Genomic DNA, 18,882 nt, shown 5'->3' with positions numbered 1-18,882 from the left:
CGTAATGATCATTTTATGTTTTCTCTACTAAAAAGAAACCAGGAGAAATAGGTGTGCTAGTGTTATTTGGGTCACCTACCATTTATAATGTGACGCATTAAAAAAGACAAGTGTTTAGTTGTGTGAATGTATGTTTGTGTATGTTTTGCTAGTTATTGACTGGTATCACAGCAGCAGGCCTATCCTTCTCTAGTATTCTTTAGCGCTGGAGCTAGGACTGCAAACTACATTTCCCATATTCCCTTGATGCCTGTCTTCTGCATAGGTTTTGCCAACCTGGAAACATTGGCAACATTTTAGATTTGACTACAAAATTGGTCACGGAAGAAACTGTTGATGTGAGTCATGGAATCCTCCCGTAAAAACTGTTGATGTGAGTCATGGAATCCTCCCGTAATAAAGATGTTCTAGAGAACCACTAGGAAAATAGGAAACATTTAGAGTAAAATTTCTCTCCTCTACTTAATTTTATTAGGTTCTTTTCTTGGATTTAAATGTAACTCACTGAAACCCATGGTGTGAGTGGCTCTTCTCTCATATAAAATCTATTAGATTTTTGAGTAAAGGAAAGCTGAGGGATCCCTGGGTGGCGCAGCGGTTTAGCGCCTGCCTTTGGCCCAGGGCGCGATCCTGGAGACCCGGGATCAAGTCCCACGTCGGGCTCCCGGTGCATGGAGCCTGCTTCTCCCTCTGCCTGTGTCTCTGCCTCTCTCTCTCTCTCTCTCTCTCTCTCTCTCTCTCTCTGTGTGTGTGTGTGACTATCATAAATAAATAAAAATAAAAATAAAAAATAAAAAAAAAAGAAAGCTGAGGAGAAAAATGGGTGGAAAGCAGCATTTAATAGGTACCTACTAAGTGCTAGGTAATTAATATTCACTCTATAACTTACTGATCACAAAATAGTGATTATCACTTCCACTGCAAAACATGATCAAAGCTTAGAATAGTTAAAAACACACTGCTCAAAGGCCTGCAAACATCCAAATACTCTTTACAAAGAACAAGGCTGGAGAATCACATTACTTGATTTCAAGACCTATAAAAAAACAATAGTAATCAAGATAATGTGGTGTAAATGGTTTCAGAATTTACACACCCATCAAGAACAGTCGAGTCCAGAAACAGGTCCACATTTTACACCACTTGTTTTCTGACCAAACACAAAGATAATCCAATGGCAGGAGGGAAAATTATACATTATGTACTGTTTTGTAACTGATTTTTTTCTGAACATAGCATTCTTGAAATTCATCAATTTTACTATGCTGATCAAATGTTTGATGCTTTTATTGCTGAGCAGTATATCCTTTGTAAAAGTAGATAACATGTATACACTTACCCAGTCTCCTTTTTTTTTTTTTTTTAATTCAGTCTCCCTTTGATAGATATTTGTGTTGTTTACAATTTGGAGCTGTTAGGAAAAAGTAGTTAAAAACATTCTGGCGAGAAAAGGAGAGGGGAGGGGAGGGGAGGGGAGGGGAGGGGAGGGGAGGGGAAGGGAAGAGAAGAGAAGAGAAGAGAAGAGAAGAGAAGAGAAGAGAAGAGAAGAGAAGAGAAGAGATTGACAAGAGTTTGCAAGCTGGGAAAAGGGATTTCCTTCCTGTTTGTAACCTGTATCAGCCTTTCTCTAGAAGCAAAATGCAGCTCTGGCTCCAACCTCCACCTTGTCTTGGTGACTTCACTGCCAGCAGCTCTGTCCCACCTGAGAAGTACCACCATTAGCTACCTGTGAGCCCCAGATAGGTAATTCCCTTTATAGGCACACCTAGAGATACTGCAGGTTTGGTTCCAGACTACCGCCATAAAATGAATATTGCCATAAAATGAGTTAAGAGAGTTTTTTTTTTCCCATGCACATAATAGTTATTTTTACACTACAATGTAGTCTAAATGCACATTATGTCTAAAAAGGAAACATTGTACATATCTTCAAAGTAGTTTATTGCAAAAAATAAAGTACCTTATTGCTAAATTGCTTAATAACAGGAACCATCATCTGCAGTTTCAGTGGGTTGCAATTTTTCTGCTGGTGGAGGGTCTTACCTGGATGTTGGTGGTTGCTGACTGATCTGGGTGGTGGCTTGCTAAAGGTTCCCGTGGCTGTAGCAATTTCTTAAAATAAGACAATGAATTTATCTTAAAGTTGTCATGTTTTATTGTGCACATTTAAATTTCACCATTAATACTGAGCCTAAATATATGCTGGCTTTATGTCAAGATTTTTGAAATAAAAAAGAAAATGGACAGCTCTTAGGATATAGAATATATTAAATAATTAGAGAATCTACAGGATGGTAAATTCTATCTATAAAACATTTACACATTCAGTGGTACAAAAACAAATACTAGAGGGACTAGAAGACATGTAAAACTTTGGGTTGCAATGAGAAAAAAACTAATCAGGACTAAAGGGAGAGAGGTACTTGGTTGCTGACAAGAATCTCCCCTTGATTTCAGACTTCAAATTAAGGAGTCAGCATACAAAACCCACCAAATTGTACAAAATCCCCATTATTCAGAAGAAACAGTAGCAACATGATAGATGGAGGAACTAGCCTGCGCCAGTTAGGGTTGTGGGGGCTGGCCAGGCTGCACTGAGCAGGGATGGCTGGGCTGGAAGTTGGAAATCCAGTTGGAGGCTGCAGCTCAAGGTCAGGATCTACAATAGAGTGAAATGGCAGGCTGGAAACAGTCTATAGAGGCAGAGTGGTTACTGCATTTTTTAAAAATCCTTATTTTCCAAACAGGGTCCTAGGATGCTTTCCTCAAACAGGGAATACAACAATAAAGTTTGGTGGATGAGCAAAGAAAGCAGTTTCTTAAGATGTAATTTATTCCTGGTGAAGATTGCTAAAATGACAACAAAAGATTTGGACTATTACATAAATTTAGTTGCCCTGTTCATGCTCTCCTCTCTCTCAAATGAATAATTTTTTTAAATAAAGCACAAGCAGAATAGATTTAGCTTAATTCTTAAGGGCCCTAGGATTTTTAGAATGGTCCATGAGCATTGGCTTCAACCTAAAGTCACCTTATGTGTTAGCTTCCAACAAGAGAGTCAGCCTAGACTCTGAAGCTTTGAAGCCAGGCATTGACTTCTTTCTAGCCATGAAGGTCCCAGATGGCATCTTCTTCCAATAAAAGGCTATATCATTGTATTATACAGATGAGGGTTTCTGTGATTTGTCCTGCATAACTGACAACCCTGACCTGTAGGCAGGCAGCTAAAGAGTTTGCTTGTGAGACTTGTGCAGCTTAAGTGACCTCAGGAGCCTGATTATTTGACACTAGCTGGCCTCCAAGTCAGAACTGGCCCTTCTGGTCTGGATGCCAAAAGGTATAAATTTTGCCTTGCATCCCCTCCTGCTCCAGTCTAGGCTGGCCCCCCAGAATGGAATCTAGGAGGGGAAATGAAAACACCTGGCCCAGACCCCTTGGACATGTAAAGACATGACGATGCAGCTAACTCCAAACTGCAAGTAGGCAAACAAATGTTTAACTTCAGACCCCATCATTTGCCCTATACATGCAACACTTACGGAGATGGTTAGTTGGAAGTCTCCCCGAGGGCAGGACTCCAGCCTGGCTGTCTCCACAGGGCTTCCCCAAGTAATGAGGTTGGATGTTGTAAGTATCAGCTTTGATGTAACATTGCCTTATTCTCCTTTACTGCTTACTATTATTGCCCTCATCTATGCACAGATTTCTCTTTTCTTCTGTTTCTATTAGATTTTTTTTAATATCAATAAAGTGGTGTTTTCCCCTTTGAAACTGAGTACAGCTGCTGTGAATCATTTCTTCAGAACACTCATTTACATTGAAAATCTCATTTAGTGCAACCACCTTGGTTAATTATCTTGCAGCAGCTTCTACATCAGAACTTGTTGCTGCTTCACCTTGCACTCTGATGTTATGAAGATGGCTTCTTTCCTTAAACTTCATGACCCAACCTCTGCTAGCTTCAGACTTTGCTTCACCTATCTCAGCCTTCATAGAATTTGAAGAGTTAGGGCTCTCCTCTGGATTAAGTTTTGGCTTAAAGGAATGTTGTGGTTGATTTGATCTTCTATCCAGACCATTAACCTTTCTCTGTAACAGCAATAAGACTTTCACTTTCTTACATGCGTGTGTTCACTGGAGTAGCACTTTTAATTTCCATCAATAACTTTTTCTTTGCATTCACAACTTGGCTGTTTGGGATAATGTGGGGAACCAGCTGCGGGGCTTATCTGAGAACTGAATCTCGTAGTCCTCAGCATGCTGGGGATACATGAGGTTCCGAGTCCCACACTGACTTTTTTTTTTATATATAAACTTATTTTTTATTGGTGTTCAATTTGCCAACATATAGAATAACACCCAGTGCTCATCCCATCAAGTGCATCCCATCAAGTGCCCGTCACCCAGTCACCCCCACACCCCGCCCACCTCCCTTTCTACCACCCCTTGTTCATTTCCCAGTTAGGAGTCTCTCATGTTGTCTTCCTTTCTAATATTTCCCACTCATTTTTTCTCCTATCCACTTTATTCCCTTTCACTATTTTTTATATTCCCCAAATGAATGAGACCATATAATGTTTGTCCTTCTCCGACTGACTTATTCACTCAGCATAATACCCTCGGTGTCCATCAAAAGATGAATGGATAAAGAAGATGTGGTATATGTATACCATGGAATATTACTCAGCTATTACCCACACTGACTCTTGATCACATTGTTCTCCAAATACAGCTCCTCTGTTCCCCCCTCCTCGAGTCAATCACCTATTCTTTTACCCTCAGAGGTAAACATTTTTCTCTGCTTCCCAAAGTTAATCATTCCTATAGCCAATCTGCTAGCTCTCTTAATAAAAGCTGGAGGAGACAAAGCCTCGAAGTGAGTCTGAATCCAAGTCTCGGTCCCCTTTCCCTCAGATTAAAATTCAGTGAAACTCCAAATCTTTCTTCACATCATTGCCTCCAAGTATCCTGGCTCCAAGGCAGGACAAGTGTAACTTTTGGCTTATCTCAGCTTTCTTCATGCCTTCCTTCCTAAGCTTAATCATTTCTAGCTTCTGATTTAAAATAGGAACACGTGACTCTTCCTTTCACTTGACCACTCGGAGGCCGTTGTAGGGTTATTAGGCTAAATTCAATATTGTTGTGTCTCAGGGAATAGGGAGGCCTGAGGAGAGAGAAAGAGATGGCAGGATGGCTGGTGAGTGGAGCAGTCAGAACACACCCATTTATCCACTGAGTTTGCTCTCTTATGTGGGTGCAGTTTGTGGTACCCAAAACAATGACAACAGTGACATCAAACATCACTGACATTACAGATCACCATAACAGATACAGTAATAATGAAAAAGTTGTAAATACTGCAAAAATTATCAAAATGTGACACAGAGCCATGAGTGAGCAAATGTTGGAAAAATGGCGCCGAAAGACTTGCATGGTTATGGCATGGCTGCCATCAACCTTCAATTTGTAAAAAGCACAGTATCTGCAAAGTGCAATAAAGGGAAATGCAACAAAACAAAGTATGCCTGTATAAAGTAAATCCACTTAGTCTAAATATTAGTATATTTTCATGATTAGATCTTGAAACATATTTATATATACTGAGAATTTTTAGACACTTACATAAAAATTACTCAACAATGGTTCCCTTTAAAGAGTGGAACTGATAAAGCTGGAGGAAAGAGGAACTTTTACTTTTCATTTTTTTCCTTCTGAATTTTGTTTTATATCGGTTACAAACTATTTTATTCCTACCATAAGTTTTGTTATGCTATCTGTAACCTATTTCACAATAGCACAATAGAATATATGCTTAGTTGCTTTAAACAGAAGTACCAACTTCAGTGATGACTACTTAGGACTGAATCAAAAACCTATACTCCAGATATGATTACTACCAGTCTTTTAGCTATTTTTACTCTAATCAATACCAGAGATTTTATTAATTAGCCTAGCAGATTTTAGGTGTAGGTTTTTGTTGTTCTACTGAATGAGGAATAATTAGAAGATTTTTTGAACTTTTGACAAACTCATGGTCAAAAATTGGTATCTCATTTTAGTATGTAGATACCAGTAGTCTGGTATCTTTTCATATGATTTTTGTCTCTTTTTTTTCACTTTTTGCTATTTATAGAAAAACTTTTTTGAATAAATGCCTTTTTGTTGTATTATCAGGACAAAACCAACCAAATAAGCAAAAAAAGTCTATGTATAGTAGAATTCCACTTTTTTGGTGAAGAAAAAAATCTAGATATTGATACAGATAGGTAGATAGGTAAACACATTTATATTTGTACCAGGACCTTGAGCTAAACATTTAAAAGTCTGACCTCATCATTTTCTTTCTCCAAGATCTCTAGTACACATAAAGCAACTAACCAGCCCCACATTCATTTTTTTTTATTTTTATTTTTTTATTTATTTATGATAGTTACACACACACAGAGAGAGAGAGAGAGGCAGAGACACAGGCAGAGGGAGAAACAGGCTCCATCCACCGGGAGCCCGACGTGGGATTCGATCCCGAGTCTCCAGGATCGCGCCCTGGGCCAAAGGCAGGTGCCAAACCGCTGCGCCACCCAGGGATCCCAGCCCCACATTCTTAAATGCTTTGACTAAAATGTCCTATGGCATCAGATATTTGACTCCAGCATCAGATATTTGACTCCAATTATTTGATGATAATTTAAGTAACCATTTTGAATGAATGCTATGAAGAACCAATTCCATATTCCCACTTTAGGTTCTATTCTATACCAATAACTCTATCATTTAGGACTCAGTCAGGGATGCAGAATCACTATCAGTGTTTTAGGATATGTGATCCACATTAAAAACTAGACCTTACATAACTGGAGAAGTTGAATACATACTTACATAACTGGAGAAGTTGAAAGTAAAGGTCCAAAAGGGGGTCCTGCTGAATCAGAGAAGGGTTTGCCAACCAACCAACCTGAAAAGCCACCTACCCACATCCAACTTCTTAAGTAAGAACTGGAAAGGCAGCTGTTGCCTCTATGTTCTTACCTCGTGTATGTGTCCATACTCAAGTTTCCAGTGATAGACCTGGGTCTACTCTTGATCATCTTGGACAAGTTTTAGGAAGAAGAGTTATAAATGGAACAGAGGGAAAAAAGGATAAGCTAGAACTCACCTGGCACCTCTGCATCTGTTCATCGTACACAACTACAAAAAGAATTCCAAAAACTAATTCACTTCTGCCTTCCAAACTAAGTACATGTTTTTTCTTTTGTCAAAGTCTGCATTAGAGTCACATAGTTAAACTTAGTTTGAGAACTCAGTTTCTAAGTTGACACAGCACAACTCATCATAGGAACCACGAACCACTACTATTACTACTATTTTGCTCTATTATTATTATTAATTATTATTATTATATTATTACTACTACTACTAATTTGCTAATTTCACTTACCCTATGAAAAACAGATGTGAAATTCAGAATACGGTTTTTAATGTAATCAATCAGAGACCTATCTACATGCTAATCTTATCAAGTCTGAATAATTAAAGCAGGCTACTAGGAATCCTAATTATGTAAGTCTCTGGGTTCTTTGGGAAAGGGAGGTGTATTAGAAAGACCATCAATACCTAGGCCCTAAATTCAAACCCTGATAATGCTTCTTTCTAGCCATGCACTCCTGGGCAAGTTAAATTTTTTCCTTGATCTTTAGCTTCCTCATCTACCAAACAGACTTAACTATAATTATTCTGAAGATTACTATGAAGGCTAAATCAAGTAACATACTAAAACAAATCTACCTTACCCACTATTAAATGATAAAGTGCACTTTAAGACTGTCACTAGAATTGTTATACAGCAGATAAAATCTGCACTATCAGGGAAGTAGGCATGAGGGGAGAGCTGGTTTAGAAGGAATAAGGTATTCTGAGAAGGGATCTTATAGTCTAGTCAAGGGTAACAGTTCATAGTGGTAGGGATCCCTGGGTGGCTCAGCGGTTTAGCGCCTGCCTTCGGCCCAGGGTGTGGTCCTGGAGTCCCGGGATCGAGTCCCACATCAGGCTCCCTGCATGGAGCCTGCTTCTCCCTCTGCCTGTGTCTCTGCCCCCGCCCCTGCACCTCTCATGAATAAAAAAAAAAAAAAAAAAAAAAAAAAAACACACACAAAAACAGTTCATAGTGATCTGTGAGAAACTGATCTTGTTACTCAAATGTTCTCTGGCCCAATTCCAGGACAATTAACTTATTTATTCATTCAACAAGTATTTAGTGAATAATTACTAAGGATATTACAATCGCTGTCACTGTACAGGAGATATGAATAAGAAATACACAATTTGTACATCTAAAATTTAACGTAGGAAGGATTCAAGATGGTGGTGTAGAAAGATTCTGAACTCACCTCTTCCCACAGACACACAGAATCTACATCTACATACAGAGTCATTCCTCCTGAAAAACAGCTGAAGGCTGATGAAACAGCTCTGCACAACAAAGGGTAGGGAGCCACACAGAGAAGAGACAGACACAGTAATGACCAAAACCCCAACCGGGTGCTATGAACTGTGAGGCAGGACAGGGGGGCTGGGGTGTGGGTGGTGGGATGTCATTGAATGGCCTGTGCACAGATTTACCTAATCTGGGACACAGCAAAAAATACCACAGTGGTTTAAAGGGCAATTAGAATATTAGTCTAATTGATGAGCCCTCCAATGTACACCAAACAGTTGGGAAACTTTTAGAACTCTGAGGCTGGAGCTGCTGGCGAGCACCATTATCTATGTTGCCCCTCCATTCTGATAGTGCAGATGGATGCTCCAGCCAGGCTGCCAGCTCAGCGAGCCCTGCGCCATTAGTCCATACCAGCTTTAGCTGTTTCACAAAAGTGGCTCCCCAATTATGCCTACCCTGGCTCCAGCCTTTCCACCAAAGCTGCCCTGGCATAGCATACTAGGATACCCCTGGTTTCTGTCCACTACAGCTCCAACTGATTAAGGCTGCCCAAGCACAAAGCACCTCAGGACACCCCAAACCCCAAGCATGCTTCAGCTTCAGCCATTCCCCAGAGTGCCCCCTGCATGGAGTGCCATACTTGTTACAATTCCAGCTGTCCTGCAAGGGCAGCCATCATTCAAAGCACCTTGGGATCTGCTGACTCATGCCCACTTTAGCTCCAGCTGTCTCACCAGGGTGGACTCTGTGGAGTGCTCTAGAACCACCTAGCCTGAGCTCACCACAGTTTCAACCAGCCAGTCAAAGCCAAAAGGCACAAGTGTAGTCTACACAGTGTACATTCCCACACAAACCTACTCCTTCAAGACTGGCAGAGGTATGTTTTACCTAACCCACAAAAACAAACACAAAGTCAGACAAAATGAAGAGATAGAAGAATATACTCAAAATGAAAGGACAAAACTTCAGAAAAAGAACTAAATGTAATAGAGATAAGTAATCTACCTGATAAAGAATTCAAAGTAATATTCATAAAGATGCCCACCACATGAGAGAAGACAATGAATCCAGTGAGAACTTCAATAAAGAGATAGAAAATATAAAAGAAACAGAGCTGAGGAATACAACTGAAATGAAAAATTAATCATTAATTGAAGAAGACATAACAATTTTCTCGACAAACAAAAGTTAAAGGAGTCCACCAGCATTAAACTGGTCTTAAAAGAAAGAAATTTTCATAAGAAAATTATGAAATAAAAACATATAACTAGTAAAAGCAAACGTATAATAAAGGTTTGATCACTTATAAAAAGTGATCCCTTTTTATATAAAAGATTTTATATAAAAGATTGATCACTTATAAAGCTACTATGAAAGCTGAAAGACAAAAGTAAAATCTATTATATAAAAAAATTAGTAAAGGAATTCATAAAGAAATATAAAATATGATATATATAAAACATGGAGGAGCAAAGTATAAATGTAGTGCTTTTAGAATGTGTTCAAACTTAAATAACCATCAGCTTAATACAGACTGTTACATACTTAGGATTTTATACATTAACCTCATGGTAACAGACTGAGAACCTATGATAGATATATAAAAAATAAAAAGGAATCCATGTGTAACACTAAAGTCGTCTATCACAAGGGAAGAGAAGAAAAAAGGAGCAGAGAACTACAAAAAACAATTAACAAAATGGCAGTAAGTACATGCTTGCCAATTAATTACTTTAAATGTAAATGGTCTAATGTTGCAATCAAAAGACATAAAGTGACTGAATGCCTTAAAAAATAAAAAAGACCTACCTATATGCTGCCTACAAGAGACTCACTTCAGACTTAAAAACACACAGATTGAAAGTGATAGAAAAAGATATTGCATGCAAATGGAAGTGGAAAAAACAAAAGCAAGGTAGCAGTACTTATACCAGACAAAATAGACATTAAAACACAGTAACAAGGGCAGCTGTGAGGCTCTGAGAAGGAAGGGCTAGGTGGGGAGGCGGTGGCTGCTTGTTGGATGCAGCCACAGGTCATGAGACCGAAGGGCTCCTAAAGGACGCCCACTGGCCCTCCTGGCCTGGCCTAGGTGCCTAACCGGAACCCAGCCATGGAGTGCTGCTACAAGCAGCAAGAATGAAGACTTGGACCAGGCCCAGGACCAAGACGAGCAGAAGCTACTGCTGGACCCTAGAAGCTCCTCTGCCAAAGCCCTCAAAGGAGTTGACTACCACAGCCTACTTTCCACTCACACAGATGAGCAGGGCCTGCTCTCCTCCTCCTTGCTAAGATAGCCCCCAACATCGTTGACACATCTGCTGTGGACTCCCAGAGCATGGAGCAGCATGAGTACATGGACTAAGCAAGGAAGGCAGCACAGCACCCACTTGGCTATGCTGAGCAGCAGTCTGCCCCACCAGAAGAAGCTGCTGCCGCCACAATCTCTCACCAGCCAGCCCCACCAAATGGTGGCCAGCAAGCCCATCCCCTTCTCCGACTTGCAGCAGGTCTCCAAGATAGCTGTTTATGCCTACAATGCACTTTCTCAGATCCAAGTGGATGCAAAAAAGGAGCTGGTTGTACAGTTTGGGGCTCCTTGAAGAGAAAGATCCTTGAACAGGTCCTCTTCTCGCTTTATCCTACCTCCATCCTGCCTCCCCCAACCCTCAGCCTCTCTGGCTCACACAGTACCCTAACCTGCTACTTAATCACAGATAAGAGTGTGGAAGAGGACAAGGCTGAAAGCCTGAGCAAGTAAGGATGGAACAAGGGAGGGTAGAAGCATTTGGGACTGGTATTCAAAGCCCTGGCCAGGGATGTGTGGGATCAAAAGGTCAGGGCCTAGAAGGTCTTCATTGTCACTGGAAAAGTAGAGGTACGACCGTGAGGGTGATCCCTAGGGGGCCTATGGGTCCCCTTCCCACCTTCTCTTGGCCTCACTCCTGTCTTCCTCTCCCTGACTTGGTGCTCACATGCACCTCACTAGGATTTATTACTACAATATTGGCTTTATTTCCTATGCTGTACATTACATCCCCATGACTTATTTTATAACTGGAATTTTGTACCTCTTTTATCCACTTTACCTATTTTGCCCACCTCCTAATACCTCCCCACTTTGTTAACCAAGTTTTTTTCATCTAGGAGTCTATTTCTCTTTTTTGTTTATGGATTTTTTGCATATTTCTTCATTGATGATTTGCTTTTCTCATTTGCTTCCCCTTTTCTCTCTCGATAGTCCAATCTCATATTTATTTGTACTTTTTTTTGCTTACCGTATTCTGCTTTTTAGTATGATCATTTTATCCACTCAGTCAACATGTTGAGGCGGCTTAGAAGTGAGGGTGGCATGAATCTAAGTTTGAAGGTGAGGAGTAACTTTCTTGTAAGGTTTACTTATTTGAGAGAGAGCACGTGTGAGCACATGATGGGGGGGGGGGGAGGCGGGTAAGCAGAAGGAGAGAGAATCTCAGACGTCAGACGCCCTGCTAAGTGCAAAGCCCGACAGAGGGCTCAGTCCCAGGACCCATGAGATCATGACCTGAGCCGAAACCAAGAGTCAGATGGCCAAAGGCCTGAGCAGCCCAGGCACCCCTGAAAATGACAAGTAATTTTTAAAATGTCATCTCATTTAATCCTTTCGACATTTTAAAGACCTATTATCATGCCCTTTTTCAGATGGGGAATCAGTTAGGAAATGTATGTTAGATTATTCGCTCAAAGCCAGACAACTCCAAAAAGATGGAACTGAAACTCGAGACCAGATCTTCTGACATCATCTCCTGCATTCTTTCCATTATTCTACATTAACTTCTTGCAGGATTAGCAAGTAAGAGGCGTTCCTGCTGAATCCTCTTGTTTTTCGTTTTTTAAGATTTTATTTACTTATTCTTGAGAGAGAGAGAGAGGCAGAGACACAGGCAGAGGGAGAAGCAGGCTCCATACAGGGAGCCAGACATGGGATTCAATCCCAGGACTCCAGGATCACACCCTGGGCGGAAGGCAGGTGCTAAACTGCTGAGCCACCCGGGCTGCCCTGCCTCTTGTTTTCTTTGTAAACCCAGTAGGTTCTGGTTTGATTATTTAATCAGAATTTGAATGCCTTAATCGGAACCGCACTTGTCAGCCCTCCAAGGTACCCCACCACTCCCTGTGGTCTAATTCCGGGTTGTCTCCCATATTTAAGTGTCCTTCTTGCCCTTTAAGGCTCTTGAATTTTTTATCTGAAATCGTTCCTTAGAACTCTGTTTTGGAATCCTACTTCAAAAGTCAGGAAGGCTGCTGAAGTCACAGTGCATCCACTAATCTTACTGTAAGAATTAAACCAACAAATAAAAACTGTGAATTTTCCGTTACCAAAAAGAAGAAACCTCTACCCCTCTTTCCTTTTCTCAGAGGACTTTTCTTGAGCAAATTTGTAATTAATAAATCCTTCGTCTCTTTCAAAGAAAAATTTTTTTTTAAAGATTTTATTTACCTATTTGAGGGAGAGAGCAAGAGCACAAGGAGGGGAAAAAGCAGAGGGAGAGGGACAAGCAGACTCCCTGCTCAGCCTGGAGCCTGAGGCGGGCTGGACCCTGTTGTGCCCAAGATTGCGAATCCGAGAAACCACCAAGGAACCGACACCGATGCAAACACACGAGGATTTAATTACAAGCTCGAGCTTGGGTCCAAATGTACCCGACACAGCGGAGCAGGGACTTGGACCCCGAGGTGGGTTTCAGCTTAGTTTTATGGGCTGGTCTAGGGGACCTCCAGAAGGGGTGGAGGGATTTCTCAAGTTCTTTTTTTTTAAATAATAAATTTATTTTTTATTGGTGTTCAATTTGCCAACATACAGAACACCCAGTGCTCATCTCGTCAAGTGCCCCCCTCAGTGCCCCTCACCCATTCACCCCCCCCCCCCCCCCCCCCGCCCTCCTCCCCTTCCGCCACCCCTAGTTCATTTCCCAGAGTTAGGAGTCTTTATGTTCTGTCTCCCTTTCTGATATTTCTTACCCATTTCTTCTCCCTTCCCTTCTATTCCCTTTCACTATTATTTATATTCCCCAAATGAATGAGAACATATAATGTTTGTCCTTCTCCCATTGACTCATTTCACTCAGCATAATTCCTTCCAGTTCCATCCACTTCGAAGCAAACGGTGGGTATTTGTCGTTTCTAATGGCTGAGTAATATTCCATTGTATACATAAACCACATCTTCTTTATCCATTCATTTTCCGATGGACACCGAGGCTCCTTCCACAGTTTGGCTATTGTGGACATTGCTGCTAGAAACATCGGGGGGCAGGTGTCCCGGCGTTTCATTGCATCTGTATCTTTGGGGTAAATCCCCAGCAGTGCCATTGCTGGGTCGTAGGGCAGGTCTATTTTTAACTCTTTGAGGAACCTCCACACAGTTTTCCAGAGTGGCTGCACCATTTCTCAAGTTCTGTTTACATTCTGATATGGGGCTTTCAAGGGCATTGAGCTCTGTTCTTATTCTAATATGGGGCTTTCTAGGACGTTAAGCTTTAAGCTGTTTTCTTCCTGTAACTGAAGTAAGGTAAAGTTCGGCTCTTATTCACAGGGGCCTGGGATGGCTGTACTCGTGCTGACACTGAACTTAGAGTGGAATGGCCTTAATATTCTCGGCCTCCACAGACCCGACCAACCTGAGCTCAGGGCCCGGCCAGATATCAAGAGTTGGAGGATTAAAGGACTGAGCCACCTAGGTACCCCTCCTTTGTCTCTTCTATATATACATACAATTTTCTAAAAGCCCAAAAGCCTCTTGTGAGGTACAAGTCTCTGAAATGTAAATATCAAGGAAGATAGTGCCCCGTCTCCCCTCACCCGTAGGAGTTACCGCCTCAGCGCCTTGCTCCAAGCTTTTAAGTACCTGCTTGTCATAGTTTTATTTTCCTTTTGGATCACGGCAATTCAGTAACAAAGTGGGTGGCCACTACAGGGGCGACTTACCGAAGAACGAATACAGCAAACTCTTACACGAGAACGCGCATCGAACGGATGGTACCTGCCCGGCTACTTCGTGCTCTGCAGTCGCATTAGCGGCAACGCCTGGCACGCCCCTCCTCCCACTCGGGTCTCAGGATTACTGAGTAACAGAACTTATTTCCCACCCCCCACACCCAGGTTTGTAGCGATTTTCTAAGATGTCAGGAGATTTCATGTTTAATTTCTCCTCACCAATATCAACTGAGTGACCTCGACGACGCCCACTCCCGACGGTAAAGGAGGACGGCAAGCGGCTCGTCGCTCACCTCAGAGCTGGCGGCGCGGACCCGGGCGAGGTAAAGATGGCGGGCTGGCCGCCCGAACCACGACTCCCAGCATGCCCCGCGCTCCCAGCGCGCCCGCCTTCCTCTTCCGGTCCGCGGGCTGCTGAAACCGAAAGCGTTGTGCCTCGGGTGGCGCGCAGAGATTGGTTCACCTTCACCTGCGCGAGTCCCAGCCGACCCGGGCGCGGAGCCGGCCGAGCGGTGAGACATGAACGGAAGAGTGGATTACTTGGTCACTGAGGAGGAAATCAATCTTACGAGGGGACCCTCGGGTACGTGCGCACAGGTGGTCTCCGGGAGCAGGGTGCTTGAGGTTGTAATTGCGGAGCAGACAACCTCCTCTGCTGAGCCCCGGTTGGTTTGGCCTTGGAGCAGACAGGCCCCAGCCTAGAGGTTCCCTGCGACGCTTTGAGCACGTACAAGACCATATTGGCATCCTTCGTTAGCCGGACCCGGATCTGAGGAATCCACCTCATTTTTCAGTCGGATTGTCACATGTATTTATTATAGTCAGGGAGGTTTTCCTTGGCGGGCAAATTGTACCAGAAAGTTCTGCCCCAAGCCTGCTTTTTTAACACCACACCCCTCCTTCCGTTGCCTGCTTTTTATCCCTGTTCCCGTGAGGACCTGTTTAGTGAAAAATGGGAGCGTACACGGTGTTGACTGTAAACGCATGGCCGTTTTTTGTGTTTTTGTTTTTGTTGTTTTTTTAACTGCTGGAATCTCCCCTCCTTCTTTTCATTTTTTTGGGAAATTCATTTAGAGTGTCGACTGGAATGCTAAAACGCTAAGAAACCTTAGAGATCTGCCACAGCACTTTTTAAAGCTTACTTGGGCCTCAATATTACCCAGGGTTTCTCGGTTATGCTTTTGCTTTAAAAAAAAAAAAAAAATTTCCTAGGTCCCATCTCTTAGGAAATTGGATTCAATGCAGGTTTTGTTTGTTTGAGTTGTTTCTTCTCTCTTTTTTTTTTTCTTTTTTTCAAAACAAGCACGTCCTGTGATTCTGATACCGCTAAATCCTCACTTAGCTTTCAGTCATCTTTCTCCTCAAACCCCTGTGTTTCCGCCAACGCTCTCACTCCCCTGGGCTCTTAACTCATTATATGCAGCCTGCCTTGGGTTTTGTTGCCTCCCCTTACAGCTGTCTACTGATTTAAGAGCTTTGGCTCCGGGATTATGTAGATCCATCTGGTATCTAACCTCTTAATAGAACTTTGACATCGGTTGTCTGCCTAACTCTCCTGATAGAAGCTAAGCCTTAGTTTCTCATCCGTTAAAATGTGCGTGATAATAGAATATATTGCAAAGGGTTATGAGAATGAAATGAGTTAATCTATGTAAAACGTTCAGAACATTGCCTGACACCCTAGATAGCACTGTGTGTTTGCTTCCATTGTTGTTATTATTAATAGATGAATAGCTAGATTAGCACAAAAATCCTGCTAAATACTGTTATTCCAAGAGTCATCAAGTACCATGAGCTCTAGTTCTGAAATGTTTCCATAAATCTCTGCTCCTTTTGGCTCCATTACCATTTACTAGAACAGTCCATCATCTTGTCTCATGTGGAATTGTGCAATATCTTGAATACCACTTAGAGACTGTTCTTCATAAAATATACCTTTCAGAATCATCCGTACTTTGCCTTTTTTCTTGTCATAGAAGATTGGAAGTCAGCTTCACTTATGGATGTAATTCATTCTAATCTGCATGACTTAATGTCCTGCTTCAGAGGAGCACCTAAATGTTTGTTGAATGCTCATTCAGTATGCCCAGTTTTTTTGACTCCTTTTTCCTACTTTATGTAAATTTCTCCTCTTTTTTTTTTTTTTAAGATGTTATTTATTTATTTATTTGAAAGAAAGAGCACAAGCAGGCAGAACCAAAAGGAGAAAAAGACTTTGATGAGCAGGGAGCTCGACAGACGGGTCAATCCCAGGACCCTGGGATCATGCCCTGAGCTAAAGGCAGACGCTCAACCGACTGAGCCACCCAGGTGCCCCTCTCCTCTCACTCTTCATATTTATTGACTTCTGAAGCTAATATGGAAAAGTATTGTTAAGCCAAATCTGCATTCTTATACTGTTCATCCACTGGTTCTTGTTCCTAGGGCCAGTTAAAACAATGCTAGTTCCTTTTCTGATTATCCTGCAAGTATTTAAAGACATCTAGTTGTTCTGCTCCTGTTTTGTCTTTTTCCTCTATAGCCTCAGTATCCCTAATTATTATATTAGCTGCCTTGATGTGATTTGGGATTTGATTCGTGTCTCCTAAGAATTTAATGTACTTTGACATAATTCTTTTGCTGTGGCATCCACAGCAGAGCAGAACTCTGATATTATCTTGGGTGTTCAAGTCACTGAATATATTTTTAAAGTTCAGTGTAATATCACTTCACCTTTTCTGGAGTTTGCATAGTAGGGTTGACTAATGTTCAGCTCACTATTCTCCAAAATTTCTGATCCTGCTGATCTTTGAAACCTAAAGTTCTTAGTGTTGACATTTTTCTGAATCATTTGAGTTAGGACAAACTTCAAGGAACTAATTAAAAAGAGTAATTACATCTAGTTAATATATTTCCCTCAAAAGTAGTTTAGTTTCTTTTTTTCCTTTTTTTTTTTTTTTAACAGTCTTTTATTTATTTATTTATTTATGATACGGAGAGAGAGAGAGGCACAGATACAGGCAGAGGGAGAGGGAGAAGCAGGCTCCATGCACCGGGAACCCAACGTGGGATTCGATTCCGGGTTTCCAGGATCTCGCCCTGGGCCAAAGGCAGGCGCTAAACCGCTGCGCCACCCAGGGATCCCAGTAGTTTAGTTTCTATAGTATATGTATGTTTATTCACAATGAATATTTATTTACCAGGTGACTCCTTTAATTTTCCTAAGTATTTTCATGTCTTACTCCTGTAAGTTGATAAATTTAAGAGTTTAGGAGAATGGAGTCACAAATTTAGGATTGAACTGGGATAAAACAGTCATTTGATGTTTGGTTGCTTCAGTTATCAAGAGAATGTTTCAAGTTTCTGTCACCTCTCAGAGCTAGTTACCTGGTATGTTGTAAGAAGCCTCACATTCTAATTCAGCTTTTCTTTAATGTGTCATCATGAACACACAGAGGGAAGAAGTCATTTATCACCACCAGAAACTTCTAGTAACTTTGGTAGGCTCATAGAGATCTTTTGTCCTGTAGAAGAACTATGAAAAGCCACTACTTACAAATATGTATTTCTGCTTGTAGGCAACATTGTCACTCTGTATGTACAACTTCCTATGCAGAGACCTGATAGTTTAATCAGGTAACAGCAAAAAATGCACATTCTGCACTTTTGTGCCAGTGTTCTATCAAGGGCAAGAGTCTTGAGATATTTTCAGTGTTTGGGCCCATTTTGCAAGGTAAGTTAGCTTGTTCTGTGTGATCATGCTTACTTCAAGGGAAAAAACGAAATCTTAGGGGAAGTGAGTATCTGGTGAGGCAGAAAGAGACTTGGCATGTAGCTTGGCATCTCTCCCATTCCTACCTCCTCAACTGTTTAAGAGAACACTTAGGCTGGATGACTTTGGAAGTGTCTTCCACTTCTAGGAATTTATTATTTTTTTGGCCCATCTCGCATGTTATGTTATAACTCCTGCCATTTTGGACTAACAGTGGGTGATCTGAAGAGGTGGTGGTCACAATTTTAAATGGTTTCAAAGGTTTGAAGAATTCACCTTTTATCCTTTATGGAACACCATTGATCTTTTTACTTTCTATGGGTGTTCAGCTTGGTTACAGTCTCTCAGCCTCCCACATTGTCCTTTATCAAATTAAGTGTTCTTAATTTTGAAAAGACCCAGTTACTCTAACAAGTATCACAAGAATCTAATCTAGGAGCCCCCCCTCCAGCTCTTTCCCTCTCCCCTCCTGCTATCCTCCCCTCCCCCAAAACAGGTAGCGATTGACCATAAAGACAACCCTCTGATCCACTGGATATTAGAATTAAGATTCCTTGTTCAAGACTGAGGCCTCAATGGGGTTCAGCAGGTTGTTCCTGATATCTTTAAAGAGGGAAGAGAATCCCTATTTTTTTACTTTTTTTTTTTTTTTTTTTTTTTTTTTGCAGAGAATTGTGGATTAGTTTGATGTTTTAATAATGAATAATTAGAAGGGTATTATA

General features: G+C 41.4%; 2 protein-coding genes and 1 pseudogene across 19 annotated transcripts in view; 2 read left to right on the top strand and 1 right to left on the bottom strand.

The window, feature by feature from the left end:
* LOC140640180 (nucleoside diphosphate-linked moiety X motif 6-like) overlaps positions 1-14,764 on the bottom strand; it is an 84,363-nt gene extending 69,599 nt beyond the window's left edge. For 10 of the 18 annotated variants that reach the window (XR_012036853.1, XR_012036850.1, XR_012036851.1 and 7 more), the window contains exons 1-3: positions 14,629-14,760; positions 2,492-5,164; positions 2,044-2,112 (exon numbers count right to left, since the gene is read on the bottom strand). Coding sequence is in view for 10 of the 18 variants with exons in the window: in XM_072839112.1 (XP_072695213.1) it covers positions 2,044-2,112; positions 2,492-2,512 (90 nt within the window). In the remaining 8 variants the exon portion in view is untranslated. The other 8 variants (XM_072839106.1, XM_072839103.1, XM_072839108.1 and 5 more) reach the window with 8 other exon arrangements.
* Positions 5,413-11,101, top strand: LOC140639496 (ragulator complex protein LAMTOR1 pseudogene; annotated as a pseudogene).
* Positions 14,765-14,802: 38 nt separating the features above from the next.
* SYNJ2BP (synaptojanin 2 binding protein) overlaps positions 14,803-18,882 on the top strand; it is a 38,190-nt gene continuing 34,110 nt past the window's right edge. The window contains exon 1 of the mRNA XM_072839114.1: positions 14,803-14,992. Within this exon, the coding sequence (XP_072695215.1) occupies positions 14,929-14,992 (64 nt within the window). The 5' untranslated portion in view covers positions 14,803-14,928. The remainder of the gene's footprint in view (positions 14,993-18,882) is intronic.

The sequence above is a fragment of the Canis lupus genome, chromosome 9 (genome assembly GCF_048164855.1).
Source record: "Canis lupus baileyi chromosome 9, mCanLup2.hap1, whole genome shotgun sequence".
Lineage (NCBI taxonomy): Eukaryota > Metazoa > Chordata > Mammalia > Carnivora > Canidae > Canis > Canis lupus.
The sequence above is the reverse complement of the archived record's forward strand: the minus strand, read 5'-3'. Positions and strand labels throughout refer to the sequence as shown.